Source organism: Perca fluviatilis, chromosome 7 (assembly GCF_010015445.1).
Source record: "Perca fluviatilis chromosome 7, GENO_Pfluv_1.0, whole genome shotgun sequence".
Classification (NCBI taxonomy): Eukaryota; Metazoa; Chordata; class Actinopteri; order Perciformes; family Percidae; genus Perca; species Perca fluviatilis.
This window is the reverse complement of record NC_053118.1, coordinates 27,669,437-27,691,965: the sequence shown is the minus strand read 5'-3', so window position 1 is coordinate 27,691,965 and position 22,529 is coordinate 27,669,437. Positions and strand designations below refer to the sequence as shown.

Here is a 22,529-nt window from a genome sequence, read left to right as displayed (position 1 = left end):
AGCAGAGCTCTCATAAGTTTGCTGATCCATTTGAAGTGGATCTACAGCTAAGCCTAGCATGCAAGTGTTTTGGTCACATCAGTAGCATGGCATGCCTTAAGCTTAGTACCCCAAATAGATCTCTGAGTGAGCTTCTGTAGAGCGGATCACGTACAGATACAATAATGTCTGATGTGGTAAATCTTTTTTTTTTTAAATTTATTTATTTTTTCTCCAGGTTTACCACATTAGCGATCAATAATCCCCTTCAGGCTTTAAAAAGGGGCTTTACTGCTTTCACATCACACCAATTATCCAATTTGTTGTGCTGTGCTAAAAAAAAAAATCTATGCAGTAATGGTAGTGCTGTCTTGGTTCAAAAACAGACATAGGGTGTTTTTTAGATGTTGCCATTGGAAAGATTAAACTAAATTTATCAATTTCTCCTGCAGGATTGAACACTTTGTTTTTCTATAATCTTATGAAGTGTGATTAGAATTGTTCAAATTTCCTTCTCTACAGCGATCACCCATTTTCTTCCCACTTCTTTTGTTCTGCAGCATCGCAAGATTGTTTATTTGTTTACGTTAATAAAATTACAATCGACTGATACGTCGTTATCACATCAGGGTTCGACATTAACCGTGGCGTGATGGTCACCGAGTGACCATCACGCCACGGTTAATGTCGAACCCTGATGTGATAACGACCAAATATGTGACTCAGGCACACAATGCTGGGAGGGGAGCGTGTATGAGGCAGAAGCGTGGTTTAAATCGCTCGGCTCGTTTTTAATCGCAAAACAAATTTCAGATGCGGACCGAGGGATTCAGAGGGCTGGAACCAGTCCAGATCATTTCGGATGGAATACCGGTAATTGTCCGTCATACGGTCATCGATGACATTAGAGCGTCAAAAACGACCGTTATGGAAATGGCCAGCACGTTAATTGTTATTAAATTCCTCCTTAAATTAAGAATTGTAGTTGTAGTTCTCGAAGTTTGACCTGAATCTCTAATAACAATATTCACAGAATCATCGGTTCCTACAGTCGGATGTCAGCAGGCGTTTCAGAACTATTGATGTGTTAATATAGTCAGGATCCGCTCAAAAGCTTAGGCTGCCATTGTTTTTAATTGAAGATGATATTTTGGGGATTTACTGGATGTGGTTGTTGGCAGGGAGATGCCGTGTGTGTGTGTGTGTGTGTGTGTGTGTGTGTTTGTGTGTGTAAGTGAGAGAATGTATCAGAGGATAAGGAAGTAGAGGGTTCATTGTCTGAGCTTTGAAATTGGCTCGTTTCTGAGTTGAGATTTCATTAAAGTCAAAGAATGGGGCTGTCAAACAGTTCTGGCAAGGTGACTGATGTCTCCCAGCTACCTCCAAAGCAAAAAAGAAAATGAATATATCATTTTTCCTCAACATGCATTCACAGCTATGAAAGTGAAATCTGAAAGTGATAATAAATTAAAGAACTGTTCCTTCAAGAGGTTATTTTGTTTATCTGTACATGCGGCGTCTGCCAGGCCCAGTTATCAAAATTACAATTTAGGAGCTCTGTTAGTTTCCATGCTTGCTAATGGAGGGCAGAGGCTGTTTTATCCATTTTCTTTTTTGAAGTGCTTCTTTCATGATTCATGATTTGTTTAAAGACCGTAAGGTTTTGGCGGCGGTTTATTGTTTCTGTTCAAACGCCATTTTCATTTGGAAAATAATGAATTGCAACAATAAATTATCTCGTTTCTCATTATTTCTTTTTTTTTTTTTTTTTTAATGTTAGAGGCCGGCATCTTATTAATCGAATAAAGCAACCACACAAACTTTTTGTATGCAAATTGAATCTTATCAACAGAAACGTACTAAATGAATTGGTTTCATTGTTGTTTTCTGTTTTGTTTTCAAAGGCTTTCCTCTGTGTTTGCAACATGGCATCATGACTTTGCGCAAACCTACACGCCACTTCCCTAAAGCCAAATGGCGTGTTATCTGTGCGCATGAGCTATCCATGTGTATGTCTACGCTGTATACAGCGGATGTAAACATCGCAAGAATGTGCCGTGCTATCACGAGAACAACGTCACACGTGTGTAAATAAAAAAAAATAAATAAATAAAAGGTTGGGTTTAGGAAAAGAACATTGGGGAAGACTTAAAGGTCCCATGACATGGTGTTCTTTGGATGCTTTTATATAGAGCTTAGTGGTCCCCTAATACTGTATCTGACGTCTCTTTCCCGAAATTCAGCCTTGGTGCAGAATTACAGCCACTAGAGCCAGTCCCACAATGAGCTTTCCTTAGTATGTGCCATTTCTGTGTCTGTAGCTATTGAGGAGGAGAGAGGGGGGGGGCAAGGTGGAGGGTGGGGGTGTGGCCTTGACCAACTGCCACTTTGCTTGTTTGAAAGCCATGATGTCTCTCTCTCATGGGTGGGTCATATTCTCTGGGCGGGCAAAGCAGAGAAAGGGGAGGTAACCTTGCTCCTTATGACCTCATAAGGAGAAGATTCCAGATCGGCCCATCTGAGCTTTCATTTTCTCAAAGGCAGAGCAGGATACCCAGGGCTCGGTTTACACCTATCGCCATTTCTAGCCACTGGGGGACCATAGGCAGGCTGGGGGAACTCATATTAATGTTAAAAAACCTCATAAAGTGAAATTTTCATGCCATGGGACCTTTTTCTTTTTTTTTTTTTTTTTTAAAGAAGAAAAAAAAAAGGTTGGTATACACCACACGCGGATGAAAGTCCTGTGTTTTACCCATCCACCACCCCAACCAACCTCCCTCCGCGGACTTCCATCCTTTCATACTACTCACTACGCGATAATACACACGTAATGTAGGTCAGTGGAGGCCAAATGGCGTTGATAAACACGCTAAAAACCAATTATGCGTCTTGATAACTGAATGCCATACGAATTGGCGTGTCATACATACGCCACTTAATGAGATCAGTCTGGTGTTTGAGGAATCTACGGGAAAAGGAAGGTGTTTCAACGTTACCAGCCTGTATAGGAAGGGATCAGTAGAATTTTTTGAAAAATGCTCCGCCAGTGTGATAAACCATTAGTGAATATGTTTTGTGAGCATTTCTTTTGTCTCTTAGCAAGGCTAGGCATGCTTTCACGCTTATGGCTTATTATTACTGCTTTTAGTAGTTTCCCATTGGTGCCTCTTCTGTCAGCCAGTGTGACCTGTAGCAGATAAAAGTTCAATGAATGCTGCTCGAACTTTACTGTGAAAGTCTGGATGAAGATTCTGTGTTTTTGGATCTGTGTCAATAAGGACAAATTCCTGCATGATTATCGTAAGCAGCAGAAGTGATTCTGATGTTCAGGTCAGAACTTCTGTTGTCCCTCAAGAGGAAAATCTTGTTGCAGCAAGGCAACCTAAAGACCATGTTACTACTGAAACAATCAGACAATATAAGATATTAAATGTGCAAATAATACCAGCTCTCCTCATCTTACCCTGATACAGTACATCTATTAATGGTGCTCCCTTTTCTGAATCTCTCCCTGGTGCGTTTGAGCTAGACCTGATCTAGTTATACATCTTCCTCTCAAAATAACTCTTCTTCCGGTTGTAAGTAAATGAAAACGCCTACAGATGGGTGGTGGTGGGGGTGGGGGGTGGTAATAAGTAGGGATGTCACGTTACCAAAAATCTAGTTTTCAGTACCGATGCTAACAAAAATACACAATACTAAAGTCGATACCACTGTGTGTGTGTGTGTGTGTGTGTGTGTGTGTGTGTGTGTTGTGTGTGTGTGTGTGTTTGTGTGTGTGTGTGTGTGTGTGTGTGTGTGTGTGTGGGGGAAAAAAAAAGGAAGAAAATAATAATACTTTACATTACAATAAACATGAATTCCTTTATTTAAATATTGGGGCGGGGGGACAGCGTCATGTCACTCTTCTTTCAGTGTTTTCTTTCAGTTTCAACTTCCTGTTATGGTGTGGAGTGGAGGGGGCAAGGAGAGCGTGATTTACAAAAGCGAAAACGTCAGTCTTCTGGACCCCACAGCCCGTTGCTTTGAAGCCTGGCATCACCACACAGCCAGCGTACGGTACCGTCTTTCATGACTTCACCCGGACCTCCCAGACAGCACGCATGTTTACAGTAGTTCCGTCTGTTTCTCTCTGCTGTTGTTTTTTTTTCACAAAGAACCGTGGGCTGGTTAAAGCTAGCTGATGTTATAGAGGTCCGTTAAAACAAGCGCTATCGGAGCACATGTTGGGTTGGGATAAACAACGGTAGAGAGAAATAGACTCACTTGCGGTTTGGGAGTTCCAGGTGAAGTCATGAAAGCCGCCGCCGTTAATCTAGAACCTTTTTAACGTTAGGCATATATACTGCCCCCGGTACCTGGAAAAATGTTTTCCGAATTTTGGTACTGAGTTGGTACTGAGTTTGGGGTCCCTTGCTGGAGCTGCTGGCCCCGCGAACCGACCCCAGATAAGCGGACTAGGATGGATGGATGGATGGATGGATGTTAAGGATGCGATCTTCTTGTTTGAAAACAACTTCATTTGAATTGTGGGAAGACACCAACCTGGGGATCAGTGTTTATGTTTACGTTAAATGTAAACGTATTTATATAGAACTTTTCTAGTCTGAACGACTACTCAAAGCGCTTTTACATAGCACAGGCACCATTCTCCATTCACATACTGTGGCTGACGCTGCCGTACAAGGTGCCCCCTGCTCATCAGATAAACATTCACACACATTTACACTCCGATTTGGGAGTTCCAGGTGAAGTCATGAAAGCCGCCGGCAAATCTAGAACATTTTTAACGTTAGGCGTATATACTGCCCCCGGTACCTGGAAAAATGTTTTCCGAATTTTGGTACTGAGTTGGTACCAAAGTAACGGTTCTCGTGACATCCCTAGTAATAAGCACAGTGGGCTCACCATTATGATCCACACAGGATACTGTGTGGTTCCCAGGGTGGAACCTTATCCCCAGGCAGCACACTCAAATTGGCAATTTCTTTCAGACAAATTACTTCCCACTCCTCTGTATGTCCTTCTTTCACTTCCCTTCTCCCCTGCTCCTTTGTCTTTGTCTTTTTTTCTGCCTTCTACTCTTTCTAATGATACTGTAAAAATCCTGTAATGGTTTATTTTTGCTTTCACTAACCCCCTCATTTTCCGCACGCACCACCCTTGTAATTTCCTTACGAGCTTGTTTTTGCGGGGAGAGCTGCTGTCAGCAAGATGAGTGAGAGGGGAGGACAGCTGCAGGTTAGAGGTTTTCTGGAGAATTCTTTGATCTGTGATATATTCTTGTGAAAGTTCCTGTTATTCCACAAAGTTTAGAGACCACTCAGCTCTCTACCCAGATTACATTAACTTTTCTGGAAAGGTCTATTGATTGGGTCGGCTCGGTGATCCAAGAAAAACCGAAAGGAGGGGAAAACGCTCTTATGCAGACAAACCTGAATGTTTGAAGAAACAGCATCTCGGTTATTACAATTCTTAATCCAGTGGTTCAATCAAGTTGGCACCCAAATAGTGAGTGCTGTTGAAGCTCTGAGTATGCAGACATACACTTCATAGTGTATGTGGCATTTGTAGCTAAAACAAATCTGTGAATTCTACACAAGTTCTTTATAGTTTAATAACTTCACCTTCATTTACTTACATTTTTTGTAGAAAAAAAAAAGATTGTTCCTTTTGATTCTTAACACCTTTGCTCATAAGATAACAGCAGACACAGAGATAGAACACTAGAATTGATTTGAAGTCATGCATCTTTCACCTGGCAAACCTAAGGTCAATATTTGCTCTCCTCTTAGCTCTGTTTTCTGAAATAGCTGACTCTTAAGCTGCTAAATGCTCAGTGTTTACTAGGTATTCGCTAACTTTTTGGTGAAAGTAATGCTTCCCTTCTCGCTTTTTTGATAACATTGTTAAGGATTGTTAAGGGACTGAGTCCTTACCCCAGGTGAAGGAGTTCAAGTACCTTGGGGTCTCGGGAGTGAGGGGACAATGGAGCGGGAGATTGGTCGGAGAATAGTCGCAGCGTGGGCGGTATTACATTCACTTTATCACACCGTTGTGACAAAAAGAAAGCTGAGCCAGAAGGCAAAGCTCTCGATCTACCGGTAAATTTCCGTTCCTACCCTCACCTATGGTCATGAAGGCTGGGTCATGACCAAAAGAACGAGATCCAGGGTACAAAATGGGTTTCCTCAGGAGGGTGGCTGGCATCTCCCTTAGAGATAGGGTGAGAAGCTCAGTCATCCGTGAGGAACTCGGAGTAGAGCCGCTGTTCCTTTGCGTGGAAAGGAGCCAGTTGAGGTGGTTTGGGCATCTGGTAAGGATGCCCCCTGGGCTCCTCCCTCGGGAGGTGTTCCAGGCACGTCCAGCTGGGAGGAGGCCTCGGGGAAGACCCAGGACTAGGTGGAGGGATTATATCTCCAACCTGGCCTGGGAACGCCTTGGGATCCCCCAGTCAGAGCTGGTTAATGTGGCTCGGGAAAGGGAAGTTTGGGGTCCCCTGCTGGAGCTGCTGGCCCCGCAACCCGACCCCAGATAAGCGGACTAAGATGGATGGATGGATGGATGGATGTTAAGGATGCGATCTTCTTGTTTGAAAACAACTTCATTTGAATTGTGGGAAGACACCAACCTGGGGATCAGTGTTTATGTTTACGTTAAATGTAAACGTATTTATATAGAACTTTTCTAGTCTGAACGACTACTCAAAGCGCTTTTACATAGCACAGGCACCATTCTCCATTCACATACTGTGGCTGAGGCTACCGTACAAGGTGCCCCGTGCTCATCAGATAAACATTCACACACATTTACACTCCGATGGCACAGCATCTGGAGCAATTCAGGGTTCAGTGTCTTGCTCAGGGCCACTTCGACATGAGACTGCAGGGCCAGGGATCGAACCACCAACCTTCCAAGTGGTAGGCAACCGCTCTTCCCACCTGAGCCGCAGCCTGCAGGTGGACGTGCAGAAAGGCGATTAAAACGTGTCGTGTGCAACGTTCACGATTATTCAAAACGCACAGGCCCTCATTTATCAACCTAACGTAGAAACCAGCGCAGATATGACCGCAGAAATCCTCTTACGACAGGCTTCACGTGTGATTCATGAAACATTCGTTTCACACCAATCGGAGCGTAAGAATGGTCGTACATTGATAAATGCAGCGGCTGGAAATGATCGTCATTTAAATATCACGCCTCGATATATTCTCGGTTTTGAGGCCTCGTCTCTACAATTTACGACATGGCGAGACGTAATCCGACTGAGAAGCGGCACTTTTCAGAGGTGGAGATTGATGCTATTTGGCAGCCTGAAAACTGGTATTAAAGGCTGTAGAAAGAATGCGGGATGGAAAGAGATCACTGATGCGGTCAACAGTGTTGCCGTAGTAAATCAGACTCCAGCTGAAGTTTATTTAATTTATACATCCTTGACATATGTATGCTATAGTCCTAATAGTAATATACAGGCTTATATTGCAGTCTCTTAGGCCTGTAGGTGTACCTATATTTAAATAAACACACAGTAGCGGAGTTTATGCAGTGTCTTTTATTTTACTCGTGTTTTTTTCATGAGTCAGCCAGGCAACAGCTGAGGGAGAGTGCGTGTCCTCCGCCCCCCGTGCTGGACCACCACCTCGTCCCGTTCTCCTGACAGCAGAGGAGCTGGAAAAACAAGCCGAAATGTCAGTCAACGGCAAAAATAAATCGTTCACTTGTGGCCATTAAAGACACTTTAAAAGAGAAACGAAAACCTGAAGAACAAATAAAAATGTTGTGCATCGTCATGTTTCCTGTATTGAGTATCCTTGCCAAACATAACACTATGCCTTTTAAAAGCGAGGGATAATATCCTGTCTCCTGTTGGGGCTGTGCTGGACACTGCTCTCTGGGCATCGGGTCATCTGGCTCCATCACTACATTTATGGCACCCGGTTTTCCTGCACGATGTTGTGCAGAACCCCACAGGCAAAAACAATGTTGCAGACTTTTTCTGCCGTGTAGCCTATAGTAGGGTTCCCCCCATTTTATCGCAGCCTACGCTCACATTCAAATTGATAAATGCCGAGCTTTGCGTAGGAATTGGTGTACGCCCGTCCTACGCCTGTTTTAGGTCGTACCCATGTTTCATAAATGAGGGCCACAGTGTCTGCCCATCTTAAGACAAAGCCCTAAAATGTTATTATTCTGATACTAACTTCCTTTTACAGTTTTTTACAATTGCTTACACACTAAAATTAAAACTTTGCCACAAGTAGCAAAACCTTACACTCAAGAAGCAAAACACTAGCCTAGATCTGCACAACTGTAAGCAAATTGTCAGCTTCACACTTTTTGCAAAACATCACACAGTGATTTGCAAAACACTAAACACACAGAAATTTATCATGATGTCATTTCCTTGCAATTTCAAAGCAAAGGCTTTCAAATGAACACACTCATGAACCAATTGGTTAAACACAGCCACCAGGTATGAAAACACATGACTACTTAATTGTAGACACACCAATCAGGTTAAAGCACTATATAAAATGCAGCCGATAAGTTCACCTGTCCTCAACCAAAATGGAAGGAGTCAGAAGAAGAAGACTGAGAATGAGAGGGAGAATCCACAGAGGAGGAGAAGGAGGTAGAGGAAGAGGCCCAGCCAGAGGTAGAGGCCGAGGTGGAGGGAGAGGGAGAGGAAGACCTGAAGCCGGAGAATATGCTCAAAGAAGAAGAGGACCAAATTTATCAAATGAAAGTTGCGCAACACTAGTGGACCATGTTGTGAACCATGGATTGACACTGAGGGAGGCTGGACTAAGAGTTCAGCCAAATCTTAGCAGATATACAGCGGCATCTGTCATAAGGACATTTCAACAAGGAAACAGGTAAAAGAAAATCTGTCTACAGTTACAGTAATCAGCTGCTCATTGTATGCACCATATCAGCACTTTTGATACCCCTCCCTGTGACATTTGAGGGTCGAGAACGACAAGGAGGAAGGTGGCCCTTATTCACGCGAGGGTTTACAATCTCCGGCCCCAGGCTCAGGTACCCCTCACTGAGGCCATGGAGGTCGCCTGTGACCAAGTCGATGCCGCAGCTGCGCAAGGAAGGATTCGACATTCAAGACGGTTGTCTTGCCAATGAGGATGTTTGCCTGTGATGTTGATGAAATTCTCTGGCCAGATCCAGCTAGGCAAAGAGATAATGTCTAGTATTTTTCTGTGTATTTCTGTGTATTTTTGTGATTGTAACCTGTACTGGATACCGTATATTATGTTTGTCTGTTGTTTGCTGAGCTAACAGTGTTATGCACGCTACTGTAGTAGCATGAAAACTGGGACATGTTTTGTTGCGATTCTCCATGTTGACCTGTTGACTGATTTGGGTATATGGAGAGAAATAAATGATATTTTCTTCAGTCTGCAGCATTGGTCTTGTGTAGTGTTTGGTGAACTTATTGTAAATTTGCACTTTCTCTGTGTACTTCATTTACAGTACTCTAATCACTGTGAAGTAGAATTGCTAAAAGTGTTTTAGGTTAGCAACAGCAGTGTTTAACTGGTTCAAACAGGATTAAGTCATATGGAACGTGTGTGTTTCATATGGTAACAAAATGTTTTTTATAAATTAGTGTATAGTTTTTGTGAAAGTGTTTCATTTTGCAAAAGGTCTGAGGTGTTCTGCTAATTGGGTGTGTGGTTGTGCTAATTGTGTGTAGTGTTTTGAAAAAGACTGTCCCTGTTTTCAAAATTGTGCTTAAGCAATTGAAAAAAACTGTAAAGCAGTTTTAAAGTACTTAGGTCTATTCACAACTCTATTGTCATGTCCCTCTTTCTCTTCATTACTTATCAGCTGGCTCTACTGGGGCCATTTAGGCACATTAATACTCCAGGTCGACCTCCTCAACAATTGAAGACCCGAGTCCAGACATTTTAATAGGCTCCTTGTGGCGACTCTGTCTCTTGGCATGAATCTTTCATGCGCTTTGGAACTCTCAACCCACCAGTGGGAGACGCTCAGGAGACGACTTGGCACAGGCCACGTATCTCTCCTAATGATCCGTTTTGGAGCGAGCGGCGAGGACACCTGCCAGAGGGAGAGAGAGGGACACAGGCAAATACATACGTATGTGCTCATATTGTACCACCAGGTACAGCACCAGTGTGAATTTACATTGTGAAGACTTAACATTGATTTAAATTTCAGTTGTTGAAATGCTCTAAAAAATGTTATTTCAAAAGTTGGATACCAACGGTTGGCTTGAAAATAATGCAGCAAAAAATCACATCGGATGAACATCATGGAAGCTAATTGTCTGAGTATGATCTGCAAAAACAAAACTGAAGCTTACAGCTCGAATCCATGTGTTCGCATCAGTTGTAGCAGTGATTCAGTGAACACTGATTTTGCTCAAATTATTTCTTGCAGCTGGGTATACGCATTTTATGAGTGTACCAAGGCTTGCTGACTCAGTTACTGTTAATTACAAGGACTATGCAGGCATATTCTAATCAGAAGTCTGTTGGGATATTTGGTGTATAGTTACACATTTTACATTACACACACACATACACTCCTGAACCAATCCTATATCATTGTATTTAATGTATATGGTCATCTGATTTTGTGATTGACTCCAGACATTCATTAATTCCATGCATGAATGATCTGCAGCTCAGCGTTTGTCTGGCTGTCCAACTTTGGCTCTTGTTTTGGGACTTGCTTGTAATTGACCACAGTGTTGTGCTGACTCAGGATGAGACCTCACTGGCCTTCGGAGACCCGCAAGGCTCCGTCACCGCTCACCATGAATGTGGTTCTAATAGGAAGGAAATGGCTGAGCTCCAGAGCAGGTCTAACGCTGGAAGCTGGACGAAGTGTGTCGGGAGGGGAACGCGCGAGTCAAGGTGGGGGAGTTCAGGGGGAAACGGTGGCGGAAAGCTGATTCTGTATCTTCTCTGCCAAAGGTTCCTTCGGTTTCAGGTGATGACACAGCACCTCGTTAACGCAGCAGTGTCTCGGGGCTGCCATGCCAGGGTGCTGGGATGATTTATTATCCATGATCCACCCAAAGCCTCCTCAGATTAGAGGGAAGCTTCGCTCACGGAACCAAACATAACAACTGCATTACAACACTTGCAGGCTGGGAAAGTGTCAAGTGTGCTTTGAGGCATGCTTTTATGTTTATTTATAAGACTCTCGTTCATGTGGTATGAAGTGATTCATGTTGTCTTAGCTAAGAAAGAGGTCTGTGGTCAGCATGGCTTACACAGTTTTGTCAAATGTTTTGAGAAAAGCGACTGCATTCTGTGAATACAGTAGCAAAATCGATGAAGAATGGACTCTCCATGAGCTTTCTTTTACTGAGCGGTTAAAGCTGTGGCTCATTAATAATCAAACGTGAACATCTTTTTCTTATTCTTTACTTTCCTTGCATGCTTTTTTTCTTTTCCATTTGTTCTTACTCAGCTAACTGCTATGTGTTATACTCTGGCATTCTGAATATGTAACTATGTGCTGTTACTGATCCTTTAATTTAACCATGACATCGGATGTGGTGGACTATAGTATGATTATGAAAGTTGTTGTACTTGTAGCTGAGTTTGTTCAGAACATAATGAACCTCAACATCCCTTTTTGTGAGGGGATCCCACTCTCCTCCAAATTTGTACTAGTAAGACACTGCATACTGTATGACCAATTTCGGAGACTTGAAAACTTGCGTATAGTGGGTTGTTTCTGGTCGCATACTGCGTGCTGCTTGTAGGATGCTCTTATCCAAAGTGCCAGATGGCACCACAAGTGCGTACATTTTCAACATGGATGGTCCCAGTGGGAATCAAGCTCCTGAAATGGAATCCTAGAAGTATATTTCCATGTTGTATAACCACTACACTGAAGCTCTTTTTAAGGTTGTAACACTCCACAACACAAGGAGTCTGAAATATTTCTCAATCCTTAAAAAAAATTTAAAAAAATCTTGAGCTACCATATCTTCAGCTATCTGCAAGTGAGACTCTGGGTATACTGTATGCATATTCCCATTTTGCTTGGTTTTGCTTTTGTTCTCCTCAACTTTCTCATAAACATGTAAGAGTATAGCGCGTGCTATAATGCAGGTTCATTAGCAGGATGTAGCTCAGTTCTTACCTGCCGCAGCAGTAGTAATGGTGTGGTCCTGCTTTTCTGTCGTCACATACAGATTCCAACACATTGTATTTTATGCTTGTATTTTATAATTTTGCATGATGTGTATGTATCACAAATATCTAATATGTACCTCTCTTGTGTAAAACATTTTCTGCTTATATCAGCGTGTAGTGTGTAGTGCTGCGATTTTCCACAGCAGGGTTCTTTAAAGAAACCCACAAGTTGCACAAATTGGTGATATCAGGAGGGGTGAGGACTGTTGTGCCTTAAGCAAAAGATCTGCTCTAATTAGGAATCCAGAATAAGATACAAATTGTTCAGCCCACCAGTTAATCTCTGCACAGCTACCTCTCGTGGGCCACGCAGGGGCCACTGAGTCCAAGCCCAGCTGTCAGTACCTTGTTTTTAATGAACCAGTGTAGTGATCTTCACTGGTGGTGCAACCCACTTTACACTCTGTTTGCTAATTAGCGACGACCACAGTGAGTTTCTTATTGTAAAATATATATTCCGCTTTTGTGGAATAGATGGTAACTAGGGGTGTTGAAATTAATCATTGCCGCGATGTGGACGTGGATGATTCAGCATCGATGCAGTGACGGACAGTAATCAATTATTGCCTACTGATATTTTTGTTTGATTTTCAGTTTGCTGATTCTTTTGTTTTTGCCTTATGTTTGTTTTCTCTCTCTGTGTTCAGACATTCAATCAGGAAGTGTCTTTTTCAGAGCAGATATAATAACAATGGGAATTTATATATATATATATATATATATATATATATATATATATATATATATATATATATATATATATATATATATATATATGAAAAAGAGGATAAAACAGTTCTACTCGTTAGGAATAATCCAGTGTGGAGACCCCCATGCAGATAATTGTTATCCCCATTGGTTAGATTATTAAAATATTAGCACAGCCTTAGCCTTCAGAAGACTTATCACTTCATCTAAACTCCAGATTCAGACCTCTCCCTTCGGCAACATCTCATTATACCATCTCTTCCTCTGTTGCTTTAGAAGTTGCTCGTTATCTCTCCTTTATTTCCATCTTTGCCTCAAAGAAACCTTAGTTCAGATTGGCTCTGCTGTGTGCCAGATGGTTCTTTGCCACCGCATCAGCCTTTGAAATTGTTAAATATTTGACCTTGTTAGATAAGTCTCATTTTTGCAGTGACCGATGAAACAAGCTTTTAAAAGCCAGTTACTGTATACCCGAGTTGAACGTAGTTTGAACTCCTAAACTCCTGTACTTTTAATGTTGACACAGCAGACTATCAAGGTGGTGTTTGTACGTTATCTTCTTTCTGTGATACACCAGTGCCTCTCTAGTTGTCTGTCCAGAGAAGCTCGGTATTGCTTTGAACGATACCGAGAAAGAAAAAAAACAACCTGCAGGCCGGTTCTGTGTCCATGCTGGGCCTATTTTTTTAGGAAGGCGAGGACCCGCACTGAGATAATTGTACCCTCCTATGGTGTCATTTCCTCTGGGAGTGTTGCAGTCTACACTAGAAACATAGGCTAGTTGATTTTCAGTATTGCAAAGCATAGCTCGTTCAGTGAATTTTGAGAGTAGACATGTTGGTTTTTTTTGTATAGTTTTGGGGGATATAAAAAGAGCAATACATTTTTTTTTTTTTCTTTAAAGAGGAGAAGGAAATGGAATATTGCTGCAGTTTCAGGATTTTCCAGGCTCTGCCTGTGTTTGTGTTGCATATAATGGAACCATTCCTCAGGGATTTTCATAAAGGCTTTTGAGTTGATGCGGCGTAAATGTAATCACTTATGCAACTGCTTGTGTCACTGTTATGATCTGGTTGATGCGTGACTATCCTTGATCGCGTGATCAGCAGTGCATGACTTCTGGTAGAAGGCACGTTGTATCCCCTTGTCAGTCCCTGGTTCATTTTAATCACTGGCTCTGTGTTCACTTATTGATCTCCTCTGCCCAACAACCAGCCAATTAGTTTAAACAAAGATTTGTCAGTGTCCTGTCCAATCATGTCTGCTTTTTGTGCCCCTGGAAAGGAATCATTCATCCATTCGCTCTCTCGGAGAAGCAGTGTTGGGGGCGGCGTGCTCGGCCGTGGCTGCAGGTATTGATTAGTGCTGTGTGTGTTGTGTTCTGCGATGATGGGTTGTTACATCAGCAATCCTACGGGTTTGTGATCTGGGTCCTCCCACACTTTGACCCTGTGCAGCGCACAACAGCAGGGATGTGAAAACACGATGCCAGATACCTACGTTTGCCCTTTCATTGGAGTGACACAGCTTCAGTGTGTAGCAGCAGGAAGCTGAGCCATGTATTCTTATGGAGTGTGAGTTTGATCGTGCTTACATTTTGGCATGAAAACAAAGCTTTTCCTTGTATAGTACAAAAGTCTTAAAAAGCCTTGCATTTAGTTTCCTAAACAGGTATTTTTTTAACAATATTTTTTTAACACTTAATTTTTAGCAAAAACTAAATTAAGTTATCATTTTCATTTGATTAATCCATATAATTATGTCCTGCTTATCCAGGTCGAGGTTGCCTTTATTTGATTAACTATATCATTAGGAATTATTTTCATATCCTGCTGGGAAGTACTGGAAAATAAAAGTGGTATAATGATACATAATTCTAGGCCTACTGATTATCCATTCATACTTTGGCCGGTATGATCATGAAACGGGTATTAAATTGCATGCTGTGTGGTAATAAATAGGTCTTAAATTTAACTTTGTCAGGATATTCTTTGTGACAAGTTATGTAGCAATCCCAAAAACTTCTTTTTTTCCATTACCGATTAATCAGTTACTTATTGTTTTGATAAATCTTCTATAAAACCTCACAAAAAAAGTGTCAAATGCCCATCATAATTTCTCAATGCCAGCTGCATTAAATCCTTTCTTTTAGCATCGTTTAGAGTCATGTCACCGCTGATTAATGCTGCCATTTTACATTTTCTTTTCCTTCAGTCATGCAGTTTGAGCGCACCATCTGCCTGTTTTCTACTTTCACCAACATTTATTTAATGACGGTCATAAAGTCCTGCTTCCCTCGCCGGTTCCATCATGCCACTTGATCATTTCTGCTAAGAGCGTATGACGTACATAAACGCAGAGGAACACAGAGTTCTAACATTTTGTGCTAACGCTTTTTTCGTTACACTTTTGTTCTTTTGCTTTTAAAGCTGCCAAATGAGCGAGACAGGATGGCAACAAAAAGAAAAGAAAAATGGAGTAAGTTTTAAATATAACCTGAGATATTTGCTGTTTTTTATTCTGGGTGGACAATCGGACTGGCACCGGGTATTTTTGTTCTTCCAACACTTTCTATAGAAAATGTTGTCTACCTATTACCACCTTAAGATTTATTGGTGGTATTCCCTTTAATCATATTGTGTGCTTATTTTTCACATTCTGTGAGCTTGCTGCTGCATACATTATTAGTATTTACAAAAGTAAATAGAAAAAACACTGTTTGAAATGCTGCTTTCTCAGATTTCATGCCATACTCTGGATTTAAAAACAAACCAAAATGACCCTAATGTGTTGCTTCTTCTGTTCTGTGAATGTTTTTTTTTTTTTTTTTAGTACATGGTGCTTTAATGTGTTGCGGAACAAATGCCAAATCACAAATCAAACTGGCACAAAGGCTTCAGAAGAGTTTATTTTGACATACAATGCAGCTGTAATCAGATCTCAGCTCCCTGACCCTGTAGTCGCTGTTTTCATACATTTATTTGAACATGTATTTTATGGACACTGTGGTTGTTTTAGTGTGAGAAATGGTTGGAGCTCTGTATTCTTTGACGTGTCTACACAAACAGGCTTTTTAGGGTGAGAGGATTTTCAGTTGGAAGCCATGTCAGAGGTAATCGGATTCATGCTGTCTATTTCTCACAGGCTTATTCGAGCCCACCTCAGGAGAGCCAGGAGTCTCATGTAGCATTGGTGATACAGATGACGTCGTGTTACCTTGGAAAAACTAAATAATCAAATCTGCGACTATCTGTCCAGCTTTCGACAGATTGCGTGGAGGGTACCCCCTCTATTCGTTTGTTTGATCGTGCTGAAGACAATTGTTATGCACATACATCATGGCATCACTTTGAAGAAAGTGTTTTCTCATTTATTTTAAAAAGAACAGAAATCCATCTGCTTGGCTGGCAAAGTAATGATAGCAGCTGAATCATCAGGAAATACGGCTTACGTGACTACTGCTCTATTGTCATACATCAGACATTAATGCAAACTAGAAAATATAAAGAACCAAAAAGCGTGTATTCATCTAAGTTTATTTCCATAACAACAAAGTGATGGTGGTGTGAGATATAAAGACTTTAAGACATTTAAACTTAAACAAACATTTAAACTTATATATATATATATATATGTATATGTGTGTATATATATATGTATATGTGTATGTATATATATATGTATGTATATGTATATATATGTATATGTATATATGTATATGTGTATATGTATATGTGTATGTATGTATATGTGTATGTATGTATATGTGTGTATATGTATATGTGTGTGTGTATGTATGTGTGTGTGTGTATATGTGTGTGTGTGTGTATTTGTGTGTGTGTGTGTGTGTGTGTGTGTGTGTGTGTGTGTGTGTGTGTGTGTGTGTGTGTGTGTGTGTGTGTGTATGTATATGTGTGTGTGTATATATGTGTATATATATATGTTTGTATATATGTGTATATATATATGTTTGTATATATGTGTATATATATATGTTTGTATATGTGTATATATGTGTATATATATGTATGTATATATGTATGTATGTATATATGTATGTATGTATATATGTATGTGTATATATGTATATATATATATATATATATATATATATATATATATATATATATATATATATATATATATATATATATATATATATATATAGAGCTCAGAATCAAATAGGACATCCTCTTCAACACATCACTCTGCTGAGAGGAAAATCATTGAACTTACATCCCTAACACAGTGCTCATGATTTCTCAGCACATTTGAGCTTTATACAGACTTTAACCTTATAGGCTCTTCAGATACTACACCGGTTAGAGCTTGCACACTGCCTGCGTGACACGCGTGCATGCTAGAAATAGGACCGACGCCTATTTGTCGCGTGACACGCAAGCGTGTTGGATGCGTTTCCAGACAAAATAGAATAGGAAAAGATGTTTGTCATTTTGACCCAAATACATTTAATAAATGACATGTTGATGTTTGAAAGTCTCTAGGTTTTTACATAAATGCAGATATAAATGTAATTTAAAAAAATATATATTGATTTTCAAATATTGCATCTGTCAATACAGAACAAAATATTCTGTAGCCTATTTTGCCGTCAATACTGCCAACGTTGTCTTTGCTGTAATCAAATCTGTATATATTTATGTTTAACATGGTATTTCATTCTATCAATGGGAAACATACATGTGTACAGACAAGGCTAGCAGCAGCAGCGCCACGTCAGACACGTTTCTGGTGTGCAAAGACATAGAAAACGCCACGCTCTCGCCACAGCCAGTGTGCAGCCGGCCTTAGTGATCCCATGACTTTTAATCCAGCGCCATCATCAGGTCAAACTCTTCATTTATCCAGAACTTTGGTTCATGACCAAATACCTGCAAAACTAATGGCAATCCCACGAGCCTTGGTTGTACTTTGTATTTAGTTCTAATAGGCAAATGTGAGCATGCTATCACGCTAAACTTAAGTAGTGAACATGTTAAAAATTACGCCTGCGGAACACAAGTCTGGTTGCATTGTCATTGTCTATATATTGCTTTTGCTTTGTGATATCTATTTGCCTGATGAAGATCTCTGATAGATTGAAATGTTGTTCTGTAAGATAAAATGTAAGGGGCTGGGAGCTATCAGTATAGTGTGAAGATTCTGACTTTTACTTTGAATTAGTTTTTTGATCCAGCACCTGTGTGCGCTGGCATTGCCATTGTGAGCATGCTGCTCCTTTTTGTGTTTTCTTTTTTGATGTTTGTGAATTTATTTGATTAATAAAAACCAACTCTCTTTTACAGTCCTTACATGCTTCTAAGCTAATTGTAACTATCACTGCAGGCAGAGATGCGTCACTCAACTGTGGGCTTTTCCCCTGAAATTACTTCCCTGTCTCGCTTTCTCTGTTTTGCTGCATCAAAGACGGTTTCCTTCTTCACATCACATCCACTTAATTTTTATTTCAGTAGCATCTGGGGAGGAGTACAGAGCATCAATTCAGAAATACCTTTTCCTCCCAAGATGAGTTCTTATCTATTAAACTTGCTTTTCATCTACTGGCATTTTTCAATTTAGGAGGAGAAGCTGCAGGGGAAATGTCAATCTTATGGGTTGAGCGGTGCAGTTTTGTGTGTTAATTGCACTCCTGTCCTTAATCCTGTCTGATCAACAAGCTATCAATCCCTTTGCCTTTGAGCGCTACCAATTTAATTACGTCTGTGTCTGGAGGTGTGTTGCTCTGCTGTCAGCCCATTGACCGGTATGTCTGTTTATGTTGCAGATGATGAAGTTTGCCTGGGACAACTACAAGCGCTATGCCTGGGGCAAGAATGAGCTGCGGCCTTTGACAAGAAATGGACATATTGGCAACATGTTTGGTGAGTGTCAGCATTTTTGCTCGAGGCTCAAAAGGCCAGAAAGGTCATGTAGCTGTCTTTCCCCGAAAACCTGTTGACCTTTTTTTTTTCTGGAAAGGTTTTATGCCCAAAACTGGACAAAGAAAGACTAAAACTAAACGGGGATATATATTTTCATGATGTTACTTACGTGGAAGAATTAGTTGCTGAACATTTTAGTTATTTCAGGTGAATGATCTCTCTCTACTATACTCTACCAGCCTTAAAACTTGAGATTTAAAAACAAACATGTATTAAAAATGGAAAATGAGTAGAATTCCCAGCTTTCTTCAACAAACTTTCACACGCTCACAAATTTTCGGGGGGCTTTTTTTCCCCTGGACTTTCACTAACGACAACAAGCAAAAAGCCAAGAACTAGCAAGTTTAGAAATATTGAGACACGAGCAAAAATATGTAAGTGAGGCTGCTGAAATAAAGAAACCACTTTCCTCAAGTGGAATGGAAGCATATTTGTTACCCTGAAACTAGGAAAAAGATGTGTGTCATTAACAAAATAAATCACAATTTCTCTAAAGCACAAAAGTTATACACACAGCTTTGAATTATCATTTAAACCATTTATTAAGCAAAAAGGCCAGAACAATTTTAGTTCTAGCTTTTTCTTTGGGTTTTAATCTCTGGGTCAGAAACAAAAACTTTTAAAGATGTCAACTTGGGCTCCGGGAGATTGTGATCGGCTTCTTCTGAGACACTTTCATCGATCAAGACTGACAGCAACAGTTTAACTAGCAGTTAAAAGGAGGAAAAAAGCATAATGAATAAGATAAATGAAAGAAGCTTCTATTCTTTACCGGTTTTGAGCTGTCAATTGCAAAGGTAACAGGTTGCACCTGTTTGCGCCTCAGTGAGCTTCTGTCACCATATCTTCCTTACCTTTCACTCAGCATGGAAAGCCTCACAACCCGCCAGGGGTGTCTCGGGTCTCCAGCAGCCTCTAATTGGAGCCAGATCTGCAGGGGGCCTCAGGTCCTCTCAGTGGAGCATATCAGTCAGTTCACACTGCTGAGCCAGAGAGAAATCCCATAAAGAAGCCTTTAATAAAAGGCGGATCAGTTTTTAATAAGACTTGGACGGGTACGGTCTTCCATACAGGAGGTCTCTCTCCATCACATCTGTAGGGACTCTGGATTCTTAATGTGATGATGCAACCTCTCTTTGCTGCTCTCATTCCCCCGAGATGGCCAAGTTCCAAGTTAAGAGGAATGCCTTTGAAGCACTGTCCTTAAATCGTGTGATAGGTGTTATATTTCAAAGCAAACATTCCAGATATATTTTCTGATGAAATCCACCAAAAAGATCATACACAACCTTATTTTTGCCTGAAGTTAAGAGCAGCTTTTTTTCTAAACCTGTCCAAGACACTGCTCCATTCAATGAGTAGGCCAGTGTTCAGACAGAACGCAAAGTGCATTTTTGGTGATAAAAGGATTTGTAAGTGAATCTGTTTGTTCACCCGTCCCTGAAAGTTAGATACGATGTACAAAGAGTAAGGAAATACAAATCTCAACATATGCCAGTAAAGGTGAGTGAGGTTTTGAAGTAAGCTGTTGATGAGTTAGAGTTCAAGCAATAAGAGGAGTTGATGGTGGTGCATTTAGTGCTTATGAAGCCCAGGAGTGCCCACAGAAAGGGGGGGAAAAAAACAAATGCATATAAAATACATTTTACCATTTCAGTGGCACAAGATGATTTTGTGTCCTCATGAAATAAACCTCATAGCCTTGTTTGAGTTGTATCAATTCAGTTTATCTCTCTCACAATTTAGTCCATCTTTGTTGTCAAATACGTTTAATAAGAATCAACAGAACACCTTAATTTTTATGTAACTGCATTTATATTAACATTTTATTACCGAGTGCTTTCACTAACAGATATGCGCCCACTGGAGCCTGCATCAGTTACCAAAAGATAAAAAAATAAATAACTTGTCAACAAATTGAATAAGTGCCCAAAATACATAAAGCCAAATTCACACTCGCAGGTATTTATCAAATGGCTTTTACATATACTGTAAATAGAGATCTGTTAGTTTTCCTTCAGGTAAGTTATCAAGGCATCTTCTACTTCTGTACACCACTTGCAATGCAACGCATCATTAGGAAGGAATAACAGCCAAGGACATTGAAAACTAACTGACTGTACTGTTGTCAATACTAAAACTTGATAAAGGAATGACAGAGATGCTGATAATCCGTTTCTGTGATTTGTTTGTGTTAAAGCTGCATTAGGCAATGTCTGACTGCTGGAGGGCAGAATGTAGACTCCAAGCAGACTCAAAGAAATGAGCCTTGATATCATCTTATTAAATTGTGATGGTAAGCACATTAGCAACGATCACTATATATTACTGTAAGATCCTGTACAAACAGAGCAATGTCAGCATCACGTTGGTGCTCGTTCTCACAAGCTATCCAACTCCTGTTTTAGCTGGTTTGGTCCACTTAAGCTGGATTTATCCAGGATGCAGGGAGTCCTGCCATACTGTGTGCATCTGCTGAAGGTTTTGATTTATAGCTCAGCGTCTGATTTTTATTCATTGATATCATCACTACTACCCTAGATAGCTGTATTGTACGGGATCAAGCCATATCATGCTTTAATTATGTTCCCCACAGCAGTGATGGAGTTCTAGAGTGCTGGACTGGGACTCAAGTCCGACTTGAGTCTCTATTCTCTGGACTTGTGACTTGACTTGGACTCGCGGACTGATGACTTGTACTTGGACTCGAGGAGATATAAAATCTGACTTGAGAATTCATGAAAAAAGGACTCAGACGTTGGACGAAGTTTCTGACTAAATGGGTTATGAAAAATTTATATAAGATGTTACACTTTTCCTGTTTCGGGCGCCAAGACAGTCTGGGAAGCAGCTGGGGAGAAGCTCCATCCAGGGCTGATGTACTTTTTGGGGGTAACACCCTTTACTCCACCGACATTATTAACAAATGATGAAGCCACCATATATTGAGAAGTTTATTGTTAACTGTTAACTCACTTTACATCGTCTTTGGGATCTCTTTTTCTCTCTCGCTTTTTCCTCACAGCCACTCACACGCTTCTCAGTCGGACACCGCTACCGCTCGCTCTCCTTGCTTGACAACACACTACCTGACGTCACTCATTTAATGCTGCATTCTCGCTCTTATTTTCACTACTCTCGTAACAAAGGAATTGATATTGATATATGCAACTGTAGGGCATGATTCACGGGCTCCCTACTCCATGTTCACATTTGGAAAATGCAGAGAGATGCGCCCCGGATCGTGAAGTTCGCCTACATAAATTTTACGTCCAATGCTGGAAAGAGCACCGCTGAACGTTGTTAAGAAAAAAAGTCCGTAAATAAATTCCCTTTGCAATGGTGACAGTGGTGTCATTTTTGTTTAATGTAGACCCTCTTTTATTAGTATATCAGCTCTTTAAAGGTGCCAGGGTGGAATTCAACGCAGACTCAACCTTGACGACTCGACCTCAAACGCTGGGGACTCGAGACTCGACTCGGACTCAAACTCAGGTAATGGTGACTCGGAGTCGACTCACTCTTCTTTGGTGACTTGGACTTGGACTCGAACACTGGGGACTCAAGACTTGACTAGGTCTCTACATTCGGTGACTCGACTACAAAACTGCCCCACAGTAATTGTGTTAACATTGTGATGTAGAGTGATTTAAAGAAGGTTGTGCTTGATGTGTTTCTTAAAAAAAAGAAAAAAAAACTT

The 22,529-nt window shown here is 40.7% G+C and overlaps 1 protein-coding gene across 2 annotated transcripts in view; it reads left to right on the top strand.

Moving 5' to 3' along the window:
• LOC120563126 (mannosyl-oligosaccharide 1,2-alpha-mannosidase IA) overlaps nt 1–22,529 on the top strand; it is a 233,180-nt gene that overhangs the window by 81,184 nt on the left and 129,467 nt on the right. For both annotated transcript variants that reach the window (XM_039807245.1, XM_039807246.1), the window contains exon 2: nt 18,673–18,769. In XM_039807245.1, coding sequence (XP_039663179.1) covers nt 18,673–18,769 — 97 coding nt within the window. The remainder of the gene's footprint in view (nt 1–18,672; nt 18,770–22,529) is intronic.